This window comes from Sceloporus occidentalis, unplaced genomic scaffold (assembly GCF_023333645.1).
Source record: "Sceloporus occidentalis isolate IW3139 unplaced genomic scaffold, rSceOcc1.0.p SCAF_4, whole genome shotgun sequence".
Taxonomy (NCBI): Eukaryota; Metazoa; Chordata; class Lepidosauria; order Squamata; family Phrynosomatidae; genus Sceloporus; species Sceloporus occidentalis.
In genome coordinates, this window is record NW_028316984.1 from 71393817 (window position 1) to 71415465 (window position 21649).

The following is a 21649-nucleotide window of genomic DNA, read 5'->3' on the forward strand; positions in this document are numbered from 1 at the left end:
GGAACGACTTAGGGAGCTGGGGATGTTTAGCCTGGAGAAAAGAAGGTTAAGAGGTGATATGATAGCCCTGTTTAAATATTTGAAAGGATGTCATATTGAGGAGGGAGCAAGCTTGTTTTCTGCTGCTCCAGAGAACAGGACCCGGAACAATGGATGCAAGCTACAGGAAAAGAGATTCCACCTGAACATTAGGAGGAACTTCCTGACAGTAAGGGCTGTTCGGCAGTGGAATGCACTTCCTCGGAAGGTGATAGAGTCTCCTTCCTTGGAGGTCTTTAAACAGAGGCTGGATGGCCATCTGTCAGGGATGCTTTGATTTGGATTTCCTGCATGGCAGGGGGTTGGACTGGATGGCCCTAGTGGTCTCTTCCAACTCTACGATTCTATGATTCTATGATCCTGCACAAGTCACAGTCTCTCAGCTTCAGAGGAAGGCAAGGGAGAATGTCCTCTGAACAAATCTTGCCCAGAAAATCCCATGATGGGTTCACCTTAGGGTCTGCATGAGTCAGATTTGAAGGCACACAACCACCACCGCCATCATTTTTATAATTAGGTTTTTAGCTCTTAATCTTATTTCAGCCTTGTTGTAAGCTGCCTTGATCCCCCATCAGGAGAAAGATAAGATATAAATTTATAAAATAAATAAAAGATATACATTGGGGGGATAAAAAATACAAATAGCCTCATTGTAGAAATTATACAGACATTTTAGTGTATTTTTCCCACAGAATTTAAGGAGGGGGGGTCTTTAAATATGGTTTTTATAGAGTTTTTAATATGTTTTAAATATTGTAAATGTTTAATGTTTATAACTTTAGAAATAATTTAAGTGTTTTTTAAAACTTTATATTTATACTGTAACACATTTGTATTGTTTTTACTTTGTATTTTTTAAAATGTGTTGTTAGCCACCGTAAGTCCCTATATCAGGAGAAAGGCAGGATATAAATAAATAAATAAATAAATAAATAAATAAATAAATAAATACATTTAACAACAACAACAACAGTGGCCCAGCTTGCATGTAATGTTAAGCCACATATTGGGTGTTAATGTCCACTTGGGCTTGTGTGCTCGCCAAGGCTTGAAGCTGACTTGTTCAGTTAGAATACCATTCTTAAATACCAATTTGTCCCAGCTCTGACATACACAAAATGCTGTTTAGAAGAGGCTTAAAGCTTAACTGTGGTTTAAAATAAGAGTGGAGTACATTTTATGTTGATAACCTTATATCCCTAAGATAAAATGTGGGGGAAGCACATATTTAGCATGGCTGTGGCCAGAACTGTCAACAGGCCACTCATTTTCTTTTTCCCATCCTTTTTTCATATCTACTCTCCTCACCTCTCACTTCTCCAGTCTCTCTTCTACTCATTCTCATCCCTATCCCACTCCTTCTCTCCCCCACTTCTCTCTTGAATAAAAGTCCCCCACTCCATACAGCAAATAGGCCTTGGTTGGCGGGGGGATCAACTTATACAATTAAAAGCTCTCCCTGCTAATCGTGTCTAATTGCCACAACAGGGGTGAAGAGAAGGTTTTCAACTAGACACAAAGACATGATAGGGCTGTATCCCATGCTGATATTTCTCTACCCCATGTTTAGTATGTCTGGTGCTAAAGGAGAAAGCATAATGTGGAAGCAATGCAGCTGAAAAAGGAATGCTCCAGTGTGTGTTTAAAATAACAAAAAGTGTTTTACACGCAGCCGCTAGCTGTACACACACACACACACACACACACACACACACACACACACACACACAGCTTCTCTACACAAACAAGTGACCTACCTTTACAACAGCAGCCTCCTCTGCAGGAGCCGGATTATGAGGAGTCCGAGAATCTTCAGGGCTGGCGGCAGCATTATCTGCACTTAGCTCACTCCTGGAAGAGCAAAAACATGTCCACAATGCAGAGCATGTGTGCAATAACCAGTTACTTTTTATAACCTTTTAGCTTATGGCACAAAGAGAATACTAATGCCTGGGAGCACAAAAAAATCTTGAAGTTGTTATCATGAAATTTATAGTATTTCAGATCCTGCTTGCCTCCAGCAAACCACCTGAACCTAAGGTGACAGAAAGGCTTTGTGTTGTAGGCAGCAGGCCTCACAAAGTCACTATTCAGTGTCACTATTCAGTTCACACTCCTTTTTCAGCTCACACTCCTTTGCAGAAATCCATGGCCCCAAGTGACTTCTGTGCTTTCAACAGTCAGATCAGAGCATGCCAAAAGCTTTGTCCCGTCTCTGGCACAGGCTAACATGCACTCTGGGGCAAGGGAACTAGTTTATGCAGTAACAAAGCTCTCACAGATGCCTTTAACAGATACAAGGAGAAGGCAGATAATCTTCTTGGTTTCCTATACATCCCTTAATGAAGAATTGTATATCTACACTTCTCATTTCACCTTTTTATTCCTTAAGAGGAGATGATTTGTGATTCTAGTCCTGCCAGATATGACATTTATTTCTTTTTTCTTTCGGAGGAGGAGCAGAAGGTTAATAGCTGAAAATAGATATTTCAGTGGAGGGCTGGGGGGGGGGGGGGAAAGGAATGCCCTCTGCAGTTTCCTAACTCAGCAAAAATCAAATTATTAGATTAAGCATTCACTGGTATAGAACCAAAAACAACAAAAGCAAATGAGGAGACCAAGCAGAGTTGGTTTTTTTAATTCACATCAAAAGCCAGTAAGAGCATTCAAGTGAATTTACAAGAGAACTCAATTAGTAATGACACAAAGAACTGTCATTAGCAGATTTGTTTCTATGGAAGTCAGTAGTGAAGCAGTTAGAATGAAGCAATTCTAATGTACTTTATCATGCCAGTGTAATTCTTTATCTTCATTAACTACTATTCATCCCTCCATATTTGCAGATTTGACTTTTGTGGATTTGATTAATATGTTCTCTCCAGGAATATCTAGGTCTTCCAGCACAACTCTATGGTCAACTTTAACCAAAAGTTGCACTGAAGGACCTAGAGATTCCTAGACAGAACACTCCACTAGGCATTTGTAGTTCCTCCAGCAGAATTCTATGGTCAATATCTGTCAGATGTTGACCACAGAGCACTGGAGGACCTAGAAATTCCTAGAGAGGTGTTCTCTCAAGTAAAAACATAGTATTTTTGTTATTTGTGGTTTCTCCACTTTCACAAGGGTTCTGTGCCCCTAACCCCAGCAAATGTGGAGGAAGAAGTGTATACAGTTGAATTAACAATGATTCTCTTAAGAACCTTAAATATTTCTAAGAATTTTTGCTACCTTTCCACTAACAGTGCAGTAAATATGGATTATAAATATCCCTTCAACTCAGGGGCGAAACAGACCGCCACAAAGGGGCAGTTTCAAGCCACATCTGACAAAGCCAGATTGGGGCTGTGGCAACAGTATGCAGCAGATCCAAACCACTTTTTTGCCTGCCGAAAAGGAGTAGCGAACAACCGCTCCTTTTTGCTCCAGCAAAAAGCCGGTTCTTCCACCCCACCATAGCCGGAAGCCAAATTTAAGGCACTCCGGTGGTGTGCGGTATGTAAATGCTGTGCTGCCGGAGCACCCGGAAGCCGGCCCACGTATGGGTGGCTGTCCAACTTGAAGCCAGCTTCCAGGAGTCTTGGGGGCATGCATCGCCTGTACACTATGTCCCAAAATCACCTGGAAGCCTTTTTTTTATGCCAGTCTGTTTTGCCCCTCAGATAATCTAGCATTACAATCAAATCTTAAAAACAACAAATGCAATGTAACCCATACTTAGAAAAGTTCAACTAAAACAAAACCAACTTCACTGGTCATCTAAAAACAAGCTACAATGATGCCAAGCACGTATTTTCAAGGCTCCTTCAAATTCTGGGTTCAACAGAAAAGGCCCTAACGTCAAAGGAATAACTGGATTTCTAAGGTTTTCCAAAAATATTTTCCACTTATCAATTTCATGATCTTAATAGGATGGCAACACTTTGATAAGACGAGAAGAATACAGTAGTGTACATTCCATGAAGTTGCCCAAAATAAATTCCAACCACTTGAGCTGAGATACTGGGTTCTTTTCTTCTAGTACTGCTTGTTTAGATTATTGATAAATCATGCAAATTGTTCTTGGATTTCTGGTTGATGAGCAAAATGACTAACCTGGCTGCAAATTGCTAGGATTAACTGAGTTAAGGGCTCAGCTGCTTGCCTCTTTCCTAGGCTATTTAATCCCTATGCAATTTCCATGCTGTTTCTTTGTCCTAGGCATATGCCCTTCCCAGAGGACTTACGGCACAAAGGCATTTGAGACTGGGATCACTTTCATTCCCTCTCTTGACTCCGGAAACACTGGGCTGTGGGGTCGCAGTGGGCTGTTCTGAAGTTTTCCTGACAGAAGAATGCTCCTGAACAAAGCAGATTCAAAAGTTTATGTATCAGTAGTTTTTCCAACTGTTCCCCAGAGAACTTCCCTCATGTCATCATTGTAGGTCTAACTGCCTGGCACTCATTTTGCACAAATAACTTCCAGCAATATGGCCAGAACTGTATGAGCAGGTGGCTGCTTGAGATAATCCAAATTCTATGGTCAGGAGTATTAGGATCTTGGAGATCCAGGTGCAGATTTCCTATTGGTATGAAATTGATTGGTGTCTTTTGGTCAGGATGGTGTCCTAATCTACCATATGCTATGAACAGTCATGTGTACATACTCCATGTCCTGACATCTGGGAGACAGTGGAGCACATGATTGTGCTTGTTGATAATTTCTCGATCAATCCCTGGCAGCTACTGTTAGAAGGATCAGATAGCAGGTGATGTGAAATGCCTCTGGTTGAGATGCTGGAGACCTACTGCTCATTGCTGACAACATTCTAACTTAATACTATGCAGGCTGGCATAAAAATGCCATATGCACACACGATGGCACATATGCATATATAATGTACATGCATTCAAGCCTATATTGACAGCCACAAATGCCAAATTCCCGGAATACTGAATTCTACATAGAAGCTGTGTATAATAACTGAACTGAACAACACCATCTTTATCTCTTATGTGCTTAGTATAAATTTAGCAAATATAATTAATTACAGATCATTAGCCTGTAGGCAGCCAGTAGCTAATAGCCTCAGTTATTGCCAGAACATTTACATCACACACAAGTGCACTGAAACTAATTCCTTTGCTGTTCCTCTCAAAAGGGTACCCAAGAAGTGACATTAATCCATGGGAATTCCACTTCCCTGCTGCTTGCATGAATGTGTGAGTAATCTGTTCACATCCAGTTGTCCTGCAGGCCAGGTGGTGATCCTCACCTCTCCTAAGGTTACTAGTCCAGCAATATGTAAACACAATCTTTTCTTTGGGGTTAACAAATGGGCCAAAACCAAATCACAAACCTAATCATGACAGGTGCAGCGATTGTCTTTCAAAGGTGCAAGCCAATTTCAATTTTGCAAGAAGCTTTTCCATATGTTTTTATGATTCACAGAGTGAGCAAAGAAACCTATTCACACTACAATTACAGTCCATCCTCGCCTTACGCGGGGGATCCGTTCCGGATCCCTCCGCGTAAGGCGAATTCCGCCTATGCTCGAGCCCCATTGGAAACAATGGGGCTTGTGCGCGGCGGTGCGGGCGGGGCACAACGGGCGCGCGCGCCCATCGCCCATTCAATTGAATGGGACGCGCCGCCCTTTCCGCCCTGCGCGCGCGCCGCGGCTTCAGCGCATACGCTCAAGTCCGCGTATGGAGCGCCCGCGTATGGTGCGGGCGCACTGTATTTAGCAGAGACCACTTAAGTTTCAATGCCCCTACCTGGTAGCAGCATCCTGGATATTTGTGTTCTTGGGGACAAACATGCCATCCTCCCTTGTGATCTGAGAGAAAATAGGGATAATGATGCTTCAGAAGTTTTAGTATTACAGTTTTATAGTCTCATGAAAAACAAGAAGTGTCATTTCCAGAAGGTCAAGAACATGCCTGATTCTAGGTTTTTGAAGGAAGAGGCATGCAGTGTTTTAAGTATCACAGACTTGGAACAGACTGGTCTCATTTTACAAGGCAAAGAATTTATATCTATGAATTTTAAATTTCATTTAAATTTAAAATGCCTTTAAATGTCTTTCCACTGTACAATGTTTGGTTGCACTACGAAAGTGAAATAAACAGAATATTTATCGCCACAATAAAAGAATGAAGACAGGCTTTAAAAAAACAAACAGGATAAAAATAGCTGGATTGAAAACAGACTGAGACAACCAGTAACTATTTACATATGCTCTGAAGAATTAAAAGGAGTTTAGTACTTGTCTACAGCCTGCAGGGAGGATTGTAATAGATGCTGAGATAACAAAAACCCACACCACCTTTTCTTGTAGCCTTCTTAGCCTCAATAAAGAAATAAATGCATAAGGTGCATTCTGAAGAAATTTGTTGTTTCTATATTGTGCGAGTAAACCAGAACAGTTCCAAGTATGTATTCCTAGTCATTCAAGATTTAAAAACAAGGATAGGCTGGACTTTGTAAAGCTTTTTTTAAAGACGCTTTGGCCTGCTCAGATTTTTATAGTTCTTAGAAAGTTAATAAAAAACACAAGTAGTTTCTTCCATTTGAAGTTTTGTTATAACTGTCACTTGCTATTTGATGTTCTTTTGTTGCCTGTTTTATTGAATCATTTCCTGTATTGCTATGTATTTTATATGTATTATTATTACTAGTGAGGCAGGCTAACTCCAACAGGCCTCCCTGGAAGAAGATTAACCATCCATTATGAAGCCAAGCCCTCCCTCCAGTCCACCTGCCTTGGTCCAGGCCTTGGAGGTAGAGAGGAACTGCTGGACCTCATCCCCTTCCCCTCCACCACTCGCTTCTCCTTTTGTGTCATGTCTTTTTAGATTGTAAGCCTGAGGGCAGGGAACCGTCCAATTAAAAAGATTGTATGTACAGCGCTGTGTAAATTTACAGCGCTTTATAAATAAAGGTTAATAATAATAATAATAACAACCCTAGTTCTTGTTTACATTTTTTAATGTTCATTTTGTACTCTACCCTTGAGGGCCTGATAGATGAAAGGTGCTCCATGTATGTTAGTCAATAAATAAACAAATACATTAAAAAAATGCAATGCAGTTTCCAGAGAGTAATTTAATGAACAGCCATGGATGAACGTTAACATTATTCAAGTGCATATCTTTTTTCTCAACTTTCCCCATTCCCCTTACATTTTCTCAGGAGGGGGCTACAAGGGGAAGGGGGAAATTTGTTCAGCCAGTGATATATAAGATAGACACAACTATAATTCAGCCAATCAAACTAACAGGATACAGGAACCTATTACATGGTGGAATCAGTGCCATATAAGGTTCAAATATGTTGAAGGAACAGAAAATTGGAATAATGTGATTCCATGTTTAACTGCAGCAAATAAACAGCATTAACTGTAGTCATAATGTTCATGAAAAAATCATGTATTCCACAGCAATTAGCACAAGCATTTTCCCAGCCAAAAGAAAACATACGCAGGTAAGACAGTTGTGCCATCTTGCTCTCTTCTTCCAGAGACCATGTGAGTTGCCATTGTTTTCAACACAGGACTGTCAGAGCTTTCTAAAAATATGAGCCACAAAACCCCCTACAGATCAGGAAGAAGGAATACTAGCAAAATTTAAGACAGTCAGAGAACATGCTGCCCAAAATGCACTTTGACTTTCTGTTTTCACTGTTCGCAAAGATAAAGCACCTGGGCTGCAGCACATTACCTTGTGGGCTGCTTCTGCCTGGGCCTTTAGAATGTTGCTCTTGATGTCTGGAGGCAGACGCACTGAGTTGCTCACGGGGCTTTCAATTGCATTGTTGAGACATTTCTCTGTCAGCTTCACCACTTCCTCCTAAGAAGGCACAGAGTCCCATTAATTAGCAGCACTTCTCTGGAAAGAATCTGCATAGATTTACTAATCAATTAGCACACCAGAGAGGACACAGAAAAGGGAATTCAAAACTGGAAACTGTAATTAGTGCAATTTTCAACTCAATCTGCAGCATCTAATAATGTGTTGGAGAACAGCACGTGCAATCAAAGATGTGCAGTGTGTTCAGAATATGTGCCGTTGTTGTTGCTGATGCTGCTTCTCCTTATTTTCATTTATATCCCACCTTTATTCCAATAATGATTGAAACAGAACGTATTTTAAAATACAGATTGAAAACTATACAAAAACATCAACAAAAGTATAAAAGTAAGTTATTAAAAGTAATTAAATAATGCATAATGTTTCTAAAATCCCGATGCTGTAAGTTTTTAACTTGCCAGCAGAAGGCATGCAAGGATGGGGCCATTCCAGTCTCTCCAGGGAGGAGGTTCCAAAGTCTGGGAGCAGCCATGGAGAAAGCCCTCTCTGTTGTTTCCATCAAACCAGCGTCAGGTTGTGGTGGGACAGAGAGAAGGGTCTCTCCGGATGAGCTTAGACCTCTAATGGGGTCGTAAAGGGAGCCATTTACCTTCAAACTGCCTAGATCCAAGGTGTAAACACACGAAGGTATAAAGGGTCCTTACTATAGAATCAAGGGCATGCATACACAGTTGAACCAGTGAGCGCAAATTTTAAAAAAGGAGAGACAGGACAGTCTATTACTTAAGAGCTGGAGCAAAGCTTGCTCCTTGCTGCATCTGCTGTCATAATTAGCTTTTGCCAACAACAAGCTCACTTCCGGTTTCAGAACCAGGCTGGGTTGTAGAAAGTGAGAAGGTTATGTGTAGGGTGTGTTTCACTCCATACCATGCCTACCTGGTCTAACTCACACTCCTGCTTTACAGTCAAAGCGGTGAATGTATATTTTAGGAAGACTTGCTTGCCTGATTTAGCCTTTAGTGCAGCTATTTTGAAGTTTCTTATGTGGGATTTCTGTCTGGATGTTTGCCAACATGTAGCATAGCTAATCCAGTAATGTGAATGCCTCTCACAGTAAACCTACTACTTATCTTGGGTGACAGGAAACAGTAGTTTTACTGGGTAATTACTTTTTCTCTTTCCCTGATAATTCCCTGCTGTTTGTCCCAGTTCCAGAGGGGACTATTAGCTACCTAAAGTATTTTGCAGTTTCAAGTAGTTCCACCATAATTGTCTTGAAGAAATTATGGCTCTTAGGGGTGAAAAAAAAAAGGAAGGGGAAGCTCTCAGATGACAAAGGAATGCATTCAGTCAAATAACCACAGTCTACAAAACTCCAAGAAATCTTTGAACCCATGCTGTTTCACAGCCATACCTAAAATAATCTTGTTGCTTGTTCAGGCTAGACTTGACCAAGAGTAACTCCCAACCACCACAGGTGACACTTGCACCTCACCTTCTCCTATAAGCAGAAGCAGCGCGGGTCACTTTCCATATTCCATTAGGAAGCTACTAAATGGAATAATCACCATTGCAGCATGCTGGGGGAACACTCTCAACTTTGTAAACAATTTTAGCAGATGTCTGTTTTACCTACTCATTAAATCTTCCCCCCATTAGCTACCAACTTCTCAATGTCTTTCTCTCTTCAGCATCTCTTTCTACTCTGCTGAGATTCAAACTGTGTGTGTGTGCGTGCATGTGTGTGAGTATATGTTAATACCCTTTTCCCTCTCTGGTCAATCACCACCACAATTATAGTGTTTTCCAGACTAAAAGATTGTTGAAACAAGTCCAGATTATTTCACTTGTCTTTTATTGTATTTAACCACCCAGGAGTTGGATTTTAACAGAATAAAATCTTCCTGTTGAATGCACTTGCAAGTGAACTCAACCACAAATGGTTCCAGAGTCAAAGTAAGACCCAGAATTGTCTTGGCCCCAAAGAACTATATTTTAAGAGGTTTTTGTTGTGCTTTTCCAGCTAAGTGTTTGTGTGTTTTGCAGATGTTAATCATACTGTTAAGCTACTTTCCACACCTATTGCTCTGCATAAGACATTCTTAGAACATGTAACTATCTTACAACATAAAATTTAAAAATCCTTCAATAATGAGATTTAGCTTTTATTGTTCCCTGCATTCCAGATACTCAAGAAACTGGAATGCCTGTGTATTTAAAAATTAATTGCTCCCTTCAGTGCCAGCATGCTTGTCAAGGACTTTGCTCAGCAGTGCCAAACTTAGATGTTTCCAGCCCAGCACATTCAGGCAGCAGAATATTTTGGAATAATAAGGCCATTCATGCTATAGTTTCAAACATACTATCTATAGATAACAGGGCGAGTATATGTGACCAAAGATTTCAGTGAAGTTCTCACATGAGAGCAAATACTGGCAAAGCAAACTCAGTGGGTCCAAATTTTGGAAATTTTAAATATTTTCAGCCTCTTTTGATGAACCTCATTTGAGGATATTTCATAATGCTGTTTGGGAAAAGAAATATAAACCAATGCATTGGGGTAAAACCTTCATAAATGAAGAAGGTGGTTATTGATTTCTTGTTCTGAACATGACGACATTGCCAAACAGTCCTTTATTTCCCCCCAAGTATTCAAAACTGAAAATTGATCTTAAAATATATCTGTTATGCTACCATGATATATTAGTAATATTAAAACAATAAACAATAAAAAATTAAAAGACCAAAAAATTAAAGAAAGAAAGAAAGAAAGAAAGAAAGAAAGAAAGAAAATAGCGTAACAAGCTAAAGGCACTGCACACTGTTCTCTTCTGTCTATTTTATCCTCATGCCTACCCCTTACTGACTCAAAACCACTCATTAAGTTCCCTGGCTCAGCAGGGAGTTGAATTTGGACCTTCCAAATCACAATCCAATATTCTAATTACAATTGGTATCAAAACAAGTCACTGGTAATGTAAGCTAACCTCCCCCTCCCACGTACAAATGAATTTGCACACCTAAAGAAAGAAAAATGCAAGAAATGATTTATAAAAGCAGTTTTGATTCCAGAACTTGCTTGTTTTGTGCACCAGACACTTCATTTTTATGAAGATTCTGTAAGTGCATTTTACAGAATTGAAAAGTTATGTAATAAATGGCCCACTGGGGAGGGGAGTATTGGCTTATCTATTCTATCTATCTATCTATCTATCTATCTATCTATCTATCTATCTATCTATGAATACATTTTTCGGGCTTATCGAAATTTAGGGGAATGTGCAGGCAGAGTTCTGTGGCAGAAGATCTGTAGACACTCTGCTTCAAAATCCTATAAGCCACTATTAGCTTACTGAAAAAGACAGAGTACTGTAGGTACTTAAATAAGACACTGCTTTTCTGGAAAAAAAAAGCATTTTTAAAGTGCCAAACTGAAATTCAGTTGAGCCAATTCCAAGAGTCCTTACCAAAATGGTATATCAACATTTTGCAATTTGCAAGCTTGTGAAAGGGCAGAAAATCATGCAAAATTCCTTGGGGAATGTCTTGCAATGGCTTGTAGGTGTAATCAAAATTTTGTAAAACCAAGCCATCTTTAAAAAGTTCAGTTGAAATGCTGCATTATTACACTCCTGTTGAATAAAAGGTAACACACAACTTGGCAGCTTTAAAATAATCAATTTTAATTCTAACGGTTTTTAAATTGCATGGTGAGCCTGCCGTGTATTGCTAACTAAACTGTCCCTCTGCAGTACAAGACAGCAGTGAAAAATCCATATGATTACACATCTAAAACCTTGAAGATATTTAAATCAAAGAATTACTCTCTTAGCAAAAAGCCTACAATTTATGAAATAACCTCCTTGTGTGACATTTGTTTGTTAAACTATGCTTGCAAGGCTCTGCCCATACTTAAGTGTGTCTTTGTTTAATCATAATCTGCAAGACCATAATTTCCTTAATTACCAAGACTTTGTTTTCTTCTGCTTTTAAAACTGAAAAACAGTCACTCAGAGACACTGAACAAGACTGTGTCTGTTTATCAGGAGGCAGAGCAGTCAGCAGAACAGAACTCAAGGCTAATCTTCTTATACTCTGTGTAATCTTTCTAATACACCAGCCATGAGGTGTGCACAGACAAAAGCTGTTAAAGAGGATATTGAGCAGCACACTGTGCTTCATTATATCTCAGAAAACAGAAGCACCAGAAAAAAACCTGCATTGTTTTTACCTTACATATCTAGTGAGCTATACCTGTGTCACCTCTGTCACCTGGGGTGGTGGCAAGAGCAAATTATTTATAGGTTTAGTGTATTTATATCCTGTATATATTTCAACTGAAATTTGGCTGCCACAGTAATTCCTAGCAATTAAAATCTAATACAAATAACAGGAAGGCTACACAAAGCCACACTTGTGTTGGATCGGGAATGATGGTGGAATGCCTTTCTACAGCTTTTCCTCTCTCTGCTAAGGCTCCACAGTGACCCTGGCTAGCAATAGGGAGACAGATTATTAGCTGGTTACAAGAATAATGGAGGAGTGATCTGGAAACTAAGAAGTGTCAGGCCTGGTTAGTACTAGCAAGGGAGATCACCAAGTACTGTAGGCTGTATGCAAAAGATGATAATGACAAACTTCCTCTGCATAAACTTTGATTGGAATTGACTTGAAAGCAGATGCTAACAACACAACACCTTCCTCATCTTTGGCTTCCTTAAATGGCAAAGCACAAAGAGTTTTTCTTCATATGGTTGAAGCGCAGGGCAAATACACACCTCTTGCACACTTTTTTGTGTGAAATTAATTTGGTGGTTGTAGATGGTAGGCAGTACAGTTGGATTGAAGGGTCAACATTTGCTTTAGATAGTATAAACACTGAATACTTCCTACAGACTCAAGCTTACTTTGTGTATATCAAAATACCTCATGTGCACTAGGTCTTAGCCACAGATGCAAAATAAACATATGAGCTCATAAGTCAAGCTAGAAAGTCAATCTAATTATGCAGTGGATCTGCCCTCCAAACTTGTATCAAATTAACAAGCAAATCAAGCCAGCTTTTATCAATCAATCAATCAATCCATCCATGTATACCATACTTTCCTCCCAAAAGTGGGACTCATGGTGTCTACAGGATAAAAACAGATACAGGTAAAATCACACATTTCAGCCCCACACAGTTTTACAATAGTTTTTCTGACAGTGTATTTGTATGGCAGAACAGCTGGAAAGTAGCACAGGCTGAGTCTTCCTTATCCAAAATGCTTGAGAGCAGAAGTGTTTTAGATTTCTGATTTTTGCAGATTTTAATATTCGTGTATATATGATGAGATATCTTGGAGATGGGACCCGATTCTCAACATGAAATTAATTTATGTTTCATAGGCCCCATACAGACAGGCCAAGATAAAGCTGCTTCGGGTCACTTTGGAGGTATGTTGTTTAAATGATGCATGTGTCCTAAGATTCCGGAAGCTGCACCAAAGTCACACTCTACTCCTTAGGACTGGAGTGTGGATTTGGCATGGCTTCTGGCCTCTTAGGAGACATGCATCATTTAAACACCATACCTCCAAAGTGACCTGAAGCAGCTTTATTTTAGCCTGTCTGTATGGGGGCATATACACCTTATACACATAGCCTGAAGGTAATGTCATACATAATATTTTTAAAATAATTTTGTGAATGAAACCAAGTTTGTATACACTGAATCATCAGAATGCAAAAATGTCACTATCTCACTATCCATGTGGACAATTTGGATTCTGGAGTATTTTGGATTTTGGAATTCTGGATACGGTGTAATTCAACCTGTACATGCCATCAAAGCTAAAACTCTTACACAATACTGTATTTCTGAAAGGAATGAATATGAAGTACCTGTTTGCTGACATTAATGTTTATGTTTGATTGTGAAACTAGCACTGGGCTGAGCTCTGCTTCAGGCTGTTTCAATTTCAATGATGGATCCTCAATCACTACTGAAAAAGAAGAAAAAACCTAGTCAACCTAAGACTGGAATACACCTCTGACAATCTTTAGCATTTCATTTGTCATTGCTATCTGTCAGCAAAAATAGGATTGCACAGCCTGTAACTGCTATTCTCCCTTGTGATCTTCATAAGGTCAGTTACAGCTATTATACCTGCTCCATCTCTAAAGCTTAAAATTCTACAGAAATTAAGGTTCTGCTATCTTCCCCCCTGCATGTGCTGCTCTGGAAAGTTTTTTCCCCCATGCCTAGGTCCAACTGCTTTTTAAATTACATTTTCTACAATGCTTTCATTTGATGAAGTAAACAAACACATTACCTCCTTCTGACTCTCATGTTGCAGAAAATGTTTACTAAACTCAGCAAAACTGCCCCCACTCCTGTTGGCTTTGGGTTAGGATCTATCCACAGCTCTGCTTATGATACACTGAAATATAATTTACTATCCCTAACAGGAACAAAAATGAAGTTAAACAGATGAGCTGGGAGAGATGTTAACTGTGATATTGTATCATAGGAACTGGTTTTGTATCACTGCCAATAAAGAAGCTTTGCAATTGAATGCCTGTTATTTAACAAGTAAGTAAATTGGTGAACCAGAACTTCAGTATTCATGTCAAGAATGTTTCAATGTAAGAGGTAAGATAGCTTGTACATTCTGCAGAGCAGATCAAATATTTTGCAGTATCACACACAAGCCATAAGAGTTAACAGTGTTCCTCTCTAAAGAACATTCCCCTTACCAACAGGATCTGCCTTCTCAGAGGGGTGCTCTCTTGTGCCATGAGGAGAGAAAGAAAGGTCTGTTTCTTCCAGAGCTTCAGCTGATCCTCCAGCAGGAGGGAAACCAGTTATCTTGTCAATACACGTTTCCAGTAATTCCTTGCTATCCAGTAAGTCAACAATTGGAGGTATACTACACAGGGTGGGAAAATGAAACGGGTTCATTCACACATGAATTCAAAGCAAGTCTGTAAGCAAGTACAGAGGCACTGTCCCTACTTAGCAATTTAAGTCACGCTGGATGTTGATTAAGCTTGGGCAAACATTACAAGTCAGACTGATGGCCTTCTCTCTCTAAAGTAGTTATGAAGCTGAAAGAGTCCACATGTAACTATATATAACCACTAAGTAATAATTTGTTCACAGATGTAGGTAAGTCCATAAAAAAAATATTTTCATGTGAAATGCAGCAGCCACTCTGACTCCCTTCCCTCACAAATCTAGCCATCCAAGCTTTTGTCTTTCCCTCCTGGTTGGCATTTTATTATTCTTCCCATTAGATTTCAATGACACTCAAAAGTGGGCCAGAAAAGTTTCCACTGAAGTTTATAACAAGTTTGGCAGAGAGTTAAGTTACAGTTCTCTTTGTCAGAAATTATGTTGTTTGTTTCAACCCCCAATACATAACTTTAAATAATGCAGAGGATCAAGCATATACACAAGGAAAATTTTTGGACGATAGAACCTTTACTCCCAATATCACACAACTGCAGGGGAGAAACACAAATGGGAACTCTTGACTGACGACAGCTGGGACCAGAGTTTGTTGTTGCTGTGTGCCTTCAAGTCCTTTCTTATGGTGACCCGATCATGGGGTTTTCTTGACAGGTTTCTTCAGAGGGGGATTGCCATGGCCATCCTCGGATCTGAGAGTGTGACTTGCCCAAGGTTATCTAGTGGATTTACATGGCTGATCCTGGATTCGAACTTTGGTCTCCAAATGCTTAAACCACTACACCAACTTGCCTCTCCGGGACCAGAGAGAATCATATAATCTTAAAGCTGGAAGGGATCACAATGCTACCTAGTCCAATCCTTGGTCATGGAAGAATACACAACTAAATCACCCCTTAAAGATGCCCATCTTACCTTTGTCTAAAGGCCTCTAAACATGGAACAGATTCAGACAGGAATACTTTAGGAAAGGATTTGTTAAGTCTATCTTTATGTAATTATTTAGTACATCACAATTCTACCTAGCTTGCAAGGTCACTATATGGGGACACCACTTCTCCATTTCTCCCCTATTTTATCCTCACAACAACCTTGTATGGTAGGCCTAGCCTGAGGGACAATGAAAGGACTAAGGGTCTATACAGACTGGGGGAAAGGGGTGGACAGAGGCCGCCCCTTTCTCCCCTGGATTGTGGCTGCACCATCCAAACGGTGCGGCAACGGTGCACCTGGAAAAAGGAGCAGCGAAATGTGGTTCTGCTGCTGCCGAGGCGCCATTAGTGCCCTGGAGTGGCACAGTGAAGTCCCTTGTGTGCCGTGCCATTTGGATGTGGCGCACGAGACCGTCTGAACAGGCGCGTGCCAAGATGGTGCCTGGAGCTCTACTTTCAGGGCCAGGCCGGCGCAAAATGCTGGTCTGTACTGGGCCTAAGTTTCCTTTCTGAATTTTACAATTTTGAGCAGGGACCCTTTTACACTATGATTCCACTTTAAATGCCATGGTTCCATCCTACAGAATCCTGGTATTTGTAGTTTAGGGAGAGGAATTAAGAATTTTCAGGCGAAGAGCTCCTCTAATTCCTCACCAAACTGCAAATCCCAGGAGCCCTTAGGATGCAGCCATGACAATTAAAGGAGAGACAGAGAGCTATAACTGTGTAATGTGAAAGGGCCTCGACTCAGTGTACCACCAAGGAAGGAAGGGAAGGAAGGAAAGACAGAAGAAAGAAAGCCCACACCAAGAAGCAGAAATTTCGCTAGGGAATTTCTGCTTTTCTACATACTCTCACACAAATAGTCTAGGGGCTGATCTCCAGTATACATCCTAGTGAAGAAACATGCAGAATGGCTCCATTGCTACAACCATGACTATGTGGGACAAACCATGGCATCCATTTTGAGAGGTAGAACTCAAAGCTTGTATTTTACCTTCATTAAAGTAGAAATAACCAAGTTGTAAAGACAATTTCTTAACACATGCTGCTGCTATGTGCCTTCAATGTGTTTCCAATTTATGGTGCCCCTAAGGTGAACTTATCACAGGGTTTTCTAGGGCTGAGAGTGTTTGACTCACTCAAGAGTGGATTTTTGTGACCAAGTGTGGATTTGGACCCTGATCTCCAGAATCCTAGTTCTACACTCAAACTACTACACCACACTAAAAAAATATGTCTCAGATAAGTTTTTATTCCCTCTTTGTGCAATGAAATCGATAGAACTCTGAGAAGTGCTTATTTGGGCAACTTATAAAAAAGCAGAAAGAACACCGGTCTGTCCCAACTATCATTGCTGTGGCCTCAAAGGAAAGAAGAGCAGCCAGGCACAGCACCATTATGCCGAGGCTCAGAAGCAGATAAAAGAATCTCCATCTTCATTTATTATTATGGCAAATAGCCAGCATAAAGACTCTCCATCCATCCGAACTGTTGCTGCTGTGGTCTCAGAGGGAGAATAGGCAGCAATCCCCCTGCAATCCCCTTTGGCTGCTATCCCCTTTTCTTTCTATGTCATGTTTTAATTAGATTGCAATCCTGAGGGCAGGGAACTGTTTTGTTGTTGTTCTCCTTGTAAAGCGCCATGTACAATGATAGTGCTAAACAAATAAAAACAACAACAGACTAACTAACCAACTAACAAGACAGTTGCATCTACAGGAATTTCATAAACTCATCCATCACTTGAAGGATCCAGAGCCAAGCTGCATTCCGAAAGGAAAAATTGCAATACTGGAGAAACTCAAAAGAATACACTAACATTCAATACAGCCGTTTCATAGGAAACCTTGTTGGACATTCAATTTGTCTGCTTTATTCTCAATAATTGTTTGGTTTATTTGGTGACAAATTTGGGTTTTAATGGCATAAACTAAACATAGCTCTGGTTAATAGCTGCTTTTCTCAATACCTCCTAGTTAGAGATTTGTGTCACATAATCCTGAAAAATACAGCTGAAGACCACAGAACTACAACAGGTAAGTTTAGTGACCATATGGATCTATTTGCTATCCAATCAGTTCCTTGGTCCAAATAACTGCTACTTGATATGCTGACTGGCTGTAGCTACTGGGGTTTCAGGCAGAAGTGTTTCATAGCCCTGCTAACCAAATGGAAATGTGAGGATAAGAACTGCAACCATCCACACGGAAAATGTACACTCTGTTCTTTGAGCTTCTGTACAAAATGTAAATGCTATTTACAGTCAATGAAAAAATAAGGTTACATAAAGATTACCCTATGAAATTAAAGTCTGCAGGCAATGGCAAATACACACACACACACACGCACGCACGCACGCACGCACGCACAAACACACACACATTTTTTTACATAACCTATAATAACTAGATGCAAAAAAGATTGATATCCCATTAAGGATTCTATTACATACAGACACACAGATATATTGTAGACTCAATCATTTCTCTCTAGGTGAAATGTGCCACCTCAGCAAACGCATGGCCTCAATCTTTTATTTGCTAAGATAATAGCAGTGTAGGATGAAGGCACTTGCACAGACAATTGTTGGGTGATGCACTCAACTCTGCCTATGCCCTCCTGGTTCCCACTGCAATACTCCCACTGCAATACTGGTCATTGACCCACTAATATATTTTTATTGTATACTAATTAGTATTATTTTAGCGATATTTTAATCATGTAATGTTGTTGTTTTAGATTGTATGCCGCTTGGCAGGTTTTTATTATTTTATCCTTTTTTCTTTTTATTTGACCCTTACTATATAAAGTGCTGTGCAAACTTTACAGCACTCTATAAATAAATGTTAATAATGATAATAATATGGCTGTGTTTTAAGAGCTTGGCTATGGGGAATAAAGATCATTCTAAAAAGACATTGGGGAGAGGGAAAGCTTAGTTCTCTATCAGCCATTGTGCTTAGGAAAGACATCTGCCAGAGAGCCCTGCAAACTATTCTAATACAACTCTTCAAGCAGGTCTGAAAGAAAAACATGTATGCCACAATCCTATTGGTCTACCCCAGTTAAGGCAGACCCACTGAAACAATAACTTGGTGATGAGCCACCTGCATGTAAGTCTACTGATTTAGTGGGTTTACTTTGAGTGAATACCAACTGGATTCAGGCTGTATTTCAGAACATAGCCATCCACCACCCACCCCCAATCTTGAGATATATTATCTGTTTTGGATTGCCAGTTGATTCTATCAAGTTTATTTTTCCAGATTTGATAGATTTTGTTTAAAAAAATAATTAATATTTTATCTGTTATTGTTTTCTATCTGATTTTGGAAAATGTCATATTTTTCTATTCATTTTACAACTTCCTAACACAATTTAAACATAACTTCAGCTTCTTCAGATAAAATAATCGGAGGTTAGAATGAGACTTTACTTTTGGTTTTACACTTTGATGAAATTATTTTGTCAGGTATTTAGGATTACATAAATCTATGTTTCTTAAAAGTAATGTGTATATTGAAAACCTTCACAGCTCTGCCCAATAGCTGCAGAGCATCAGGAATAACTGGCCTATAGGCCCCATGCATATAATCCACCCTCTTTTTTTCTGAAGCAAATAGACTACTTGCGACATATAAGGTGTAGGCAAATAACACAATTAAACCAATGCTTCATTTGGCATCTCCAGTTACTGCTACTACTTGGGATATTTGGATGAAGTCGTGGATCCAAGGAACAACCACAAGTCAATCTGATGCTCAAGAGGAACTGTAACTCTATACAGCATAGGCCGAATCACTTATGCCTATGCTATTAGTACCTTTACTAAATAAACAGAACTACCAGAGTCTGAATTAAACTTCAGCTTTTTTAACCTCTTCCACTTCAGTTGCAACAACCAGCTTGAACTCCATTGTCCTAAGATCAAAAGATGAAAACAAGTGGTAGCCCCATGTGTCACAAATAATGGTGGCACACCAATTCAAATCTCCAAGGGAACTCTTATGAAAGTTCATATGAAGCATGGCAGACAAAAATGAACTTTTGAAGTACCATACAGCTACATCAATTTGAACTGTGGTTCTCCAACTTCATCCCATGGGACTGATGTCAGGATCAATAAGAAGTTCTCTAACACAATACCTCTCAATCCCTCCCCAGCAAGAAAAATCTAGGACAGAAGTGAGAGATGTGTGGCATTCCAGATATTGTTGGAAAGCATCTTGCAGCAATTGGTTATCTACAGCTAGCTAGGGCTGGTGGAAATTGCAACCCAGTATCTGAAGACAGCAACCCATCTGGGTATAGGAGGTTGCTACAGTTCATGGTATCAATTCCCACAGAGAATAATGGGATGGTGCTCCTCCATCCTTCTTCCCACAGATATCTTCCAACTTGAAGAACACAGTACTTTTGGTCCCAAAAGCAGGAGAGAAGCCAGACTAGGGAGAGCACAACACCTGGAAATTTTGGTACTGAAGTTTTAAGATGGTGAGGTTACACTGAAGCAAACGCCACAGATTCTGCAATCATAAGAAGTACTCTGATAGCTATGAATACTGTACAGAGGGTGGAAGCACATGGGGAAATCCTCCATGTCATCTCCTCCATGTCCGGCTGATTCTACAAGCAAATATGGATGCCACGATCTGGGGCCTATTCTCAGTATATAATTAGAGTGCTATGATTCCATTTGAACTGCCATTACAACATCCAGTGAATCCTGGGATTGGTAGTTTAGGAAAGGGCTGTTAGAATTCTCAGCCAAAGAGCTTCCCTAGTGCCTTTGATTACACTACAAACCCTAGGATTCCATAGTATACTGCCATAGCAGTAAAAGTGTAATATAGCACTGTATTTGTGTAGTGTGAATAGGTCTTCAGTCTTCTTTTAATGCCAGTGTTTGATTGGTGTTCTTATCAAGAACTACACATGCAGATATATGAGGTGGCTGTAAGACTAGGGATGAAGAATAAGCACAATAGAGGCCAATTTCCAAAAAACAGAAAGTACGTGATTGCATGCACATTCTGAAGGAATGATACTCTGCAAATTCTGGGTTACTGAGAAATCAACAACAAATCAACATGAAGCCCAAGAAGGATATTATATCCAGTGAATCAAAAGATGAAAATAGAGTGCACTGTTCCTACCAACAAGAAGGTCCCAATTTCTCTAGAACTGATCAAGTAGCCTCACACATTGGAGGAGGCATGCTTGCACATCCATATTAGATAAGAGACCAACTTATGCTTTCTTATGCTGGTCCATAAGAAAAAATATCCAAAATTCACAATCTCTATCAGCCATTCTCTTTGCCAGAAATGACTAAAAATCTCATGTGAGCTCTTCCATTTTATAGTACTCTTTCATCAGGCTGAATGGGGGAGAAGTGCCCTGGCATGCAGTAGCCATTGTCTTAATGTGGAATGTAGTAAAGGATTAGGATTAGATTCTTCTGTGAGCTATCCATGGTTTGAGTTATACTAGGGGTGGGAAACCTTTGGCCCTCCAAATGTTGTGGAGATTATAACTCCCATAGTCTCTGACTGTTGCCCACAGTGGATGAGCTTGATGAGGTTTGGAATTCAACATCTTGAGGATGACAGATTCCACATTGCTGAATTAACACCGAGTGATTCTGAAATACAAGAGAACAATGGCTGATTCCCCAGTTTTGAAAATATAAAATCCAGCAGTTACCCAACACTGCGCAATTTTCTTCTACTTATTATCCTTCACTCAGAGATTTGAAAGGGCACATATAGTTCCCTTTGATACCCATATAATGTTTCAACACCAGCTACAATGATTTCTACAGAATCACATCTGGGTCCTAAAATATATCTGAGGGAACAGAGCTCATATACAGCAGAAGTCTAATTTTTGTAACTTCTGATGTTTACAAAAAGTGATGCCAAATTCTGCC

At 39.9% G+C, this 21649-nt stretch overlaps 1 protein-coding gene across 5 annotated transcripts in view; it reads right to left on the reverse strand.

Moving 5' to 3' along the window:
- The window catches only part of EPB41L5 (erythrocyte membrane protein band 4.1 like 5), a 96793-nt gene that overhangs the window by 12541 nt on the left and 62603 nt on the right, over window positions 1-21649 (reverse strand). For all 5 annotated transcript variants that reach the window (XR_016280885.1, XM_089520301.1, XM_089520299.1 and 2 more), the window contains 6 exons: window positions 14569-14741; window positions 13714-13814; window positions 7741-7869; window positions 5797-5858; window positions 4266-4379; window positions 1797-1890 (listed from right to left, as the gene is read on the reverse strand). Coding sequence is in view for 4 of the 5 variants with exons in the window: in XM_089520301.1 (XP_089376427.1) it covers window positions 1797-1890; window positions 4266-4379; window positions 5797-5858; window positions 7741-7869; window positions 13714-13814; window positions 14569-14741 (673 nt within the window). In the remaining variant the exon portion in view is untranslated. The remainder of the gene's footprint in view (window positions 1-1796; window positions 1891-4265; window positions 4380-5796; window positions 5859-7740; window positions 7870-13713; window positions 13815-14568; window positions 14742-21649) is intronic.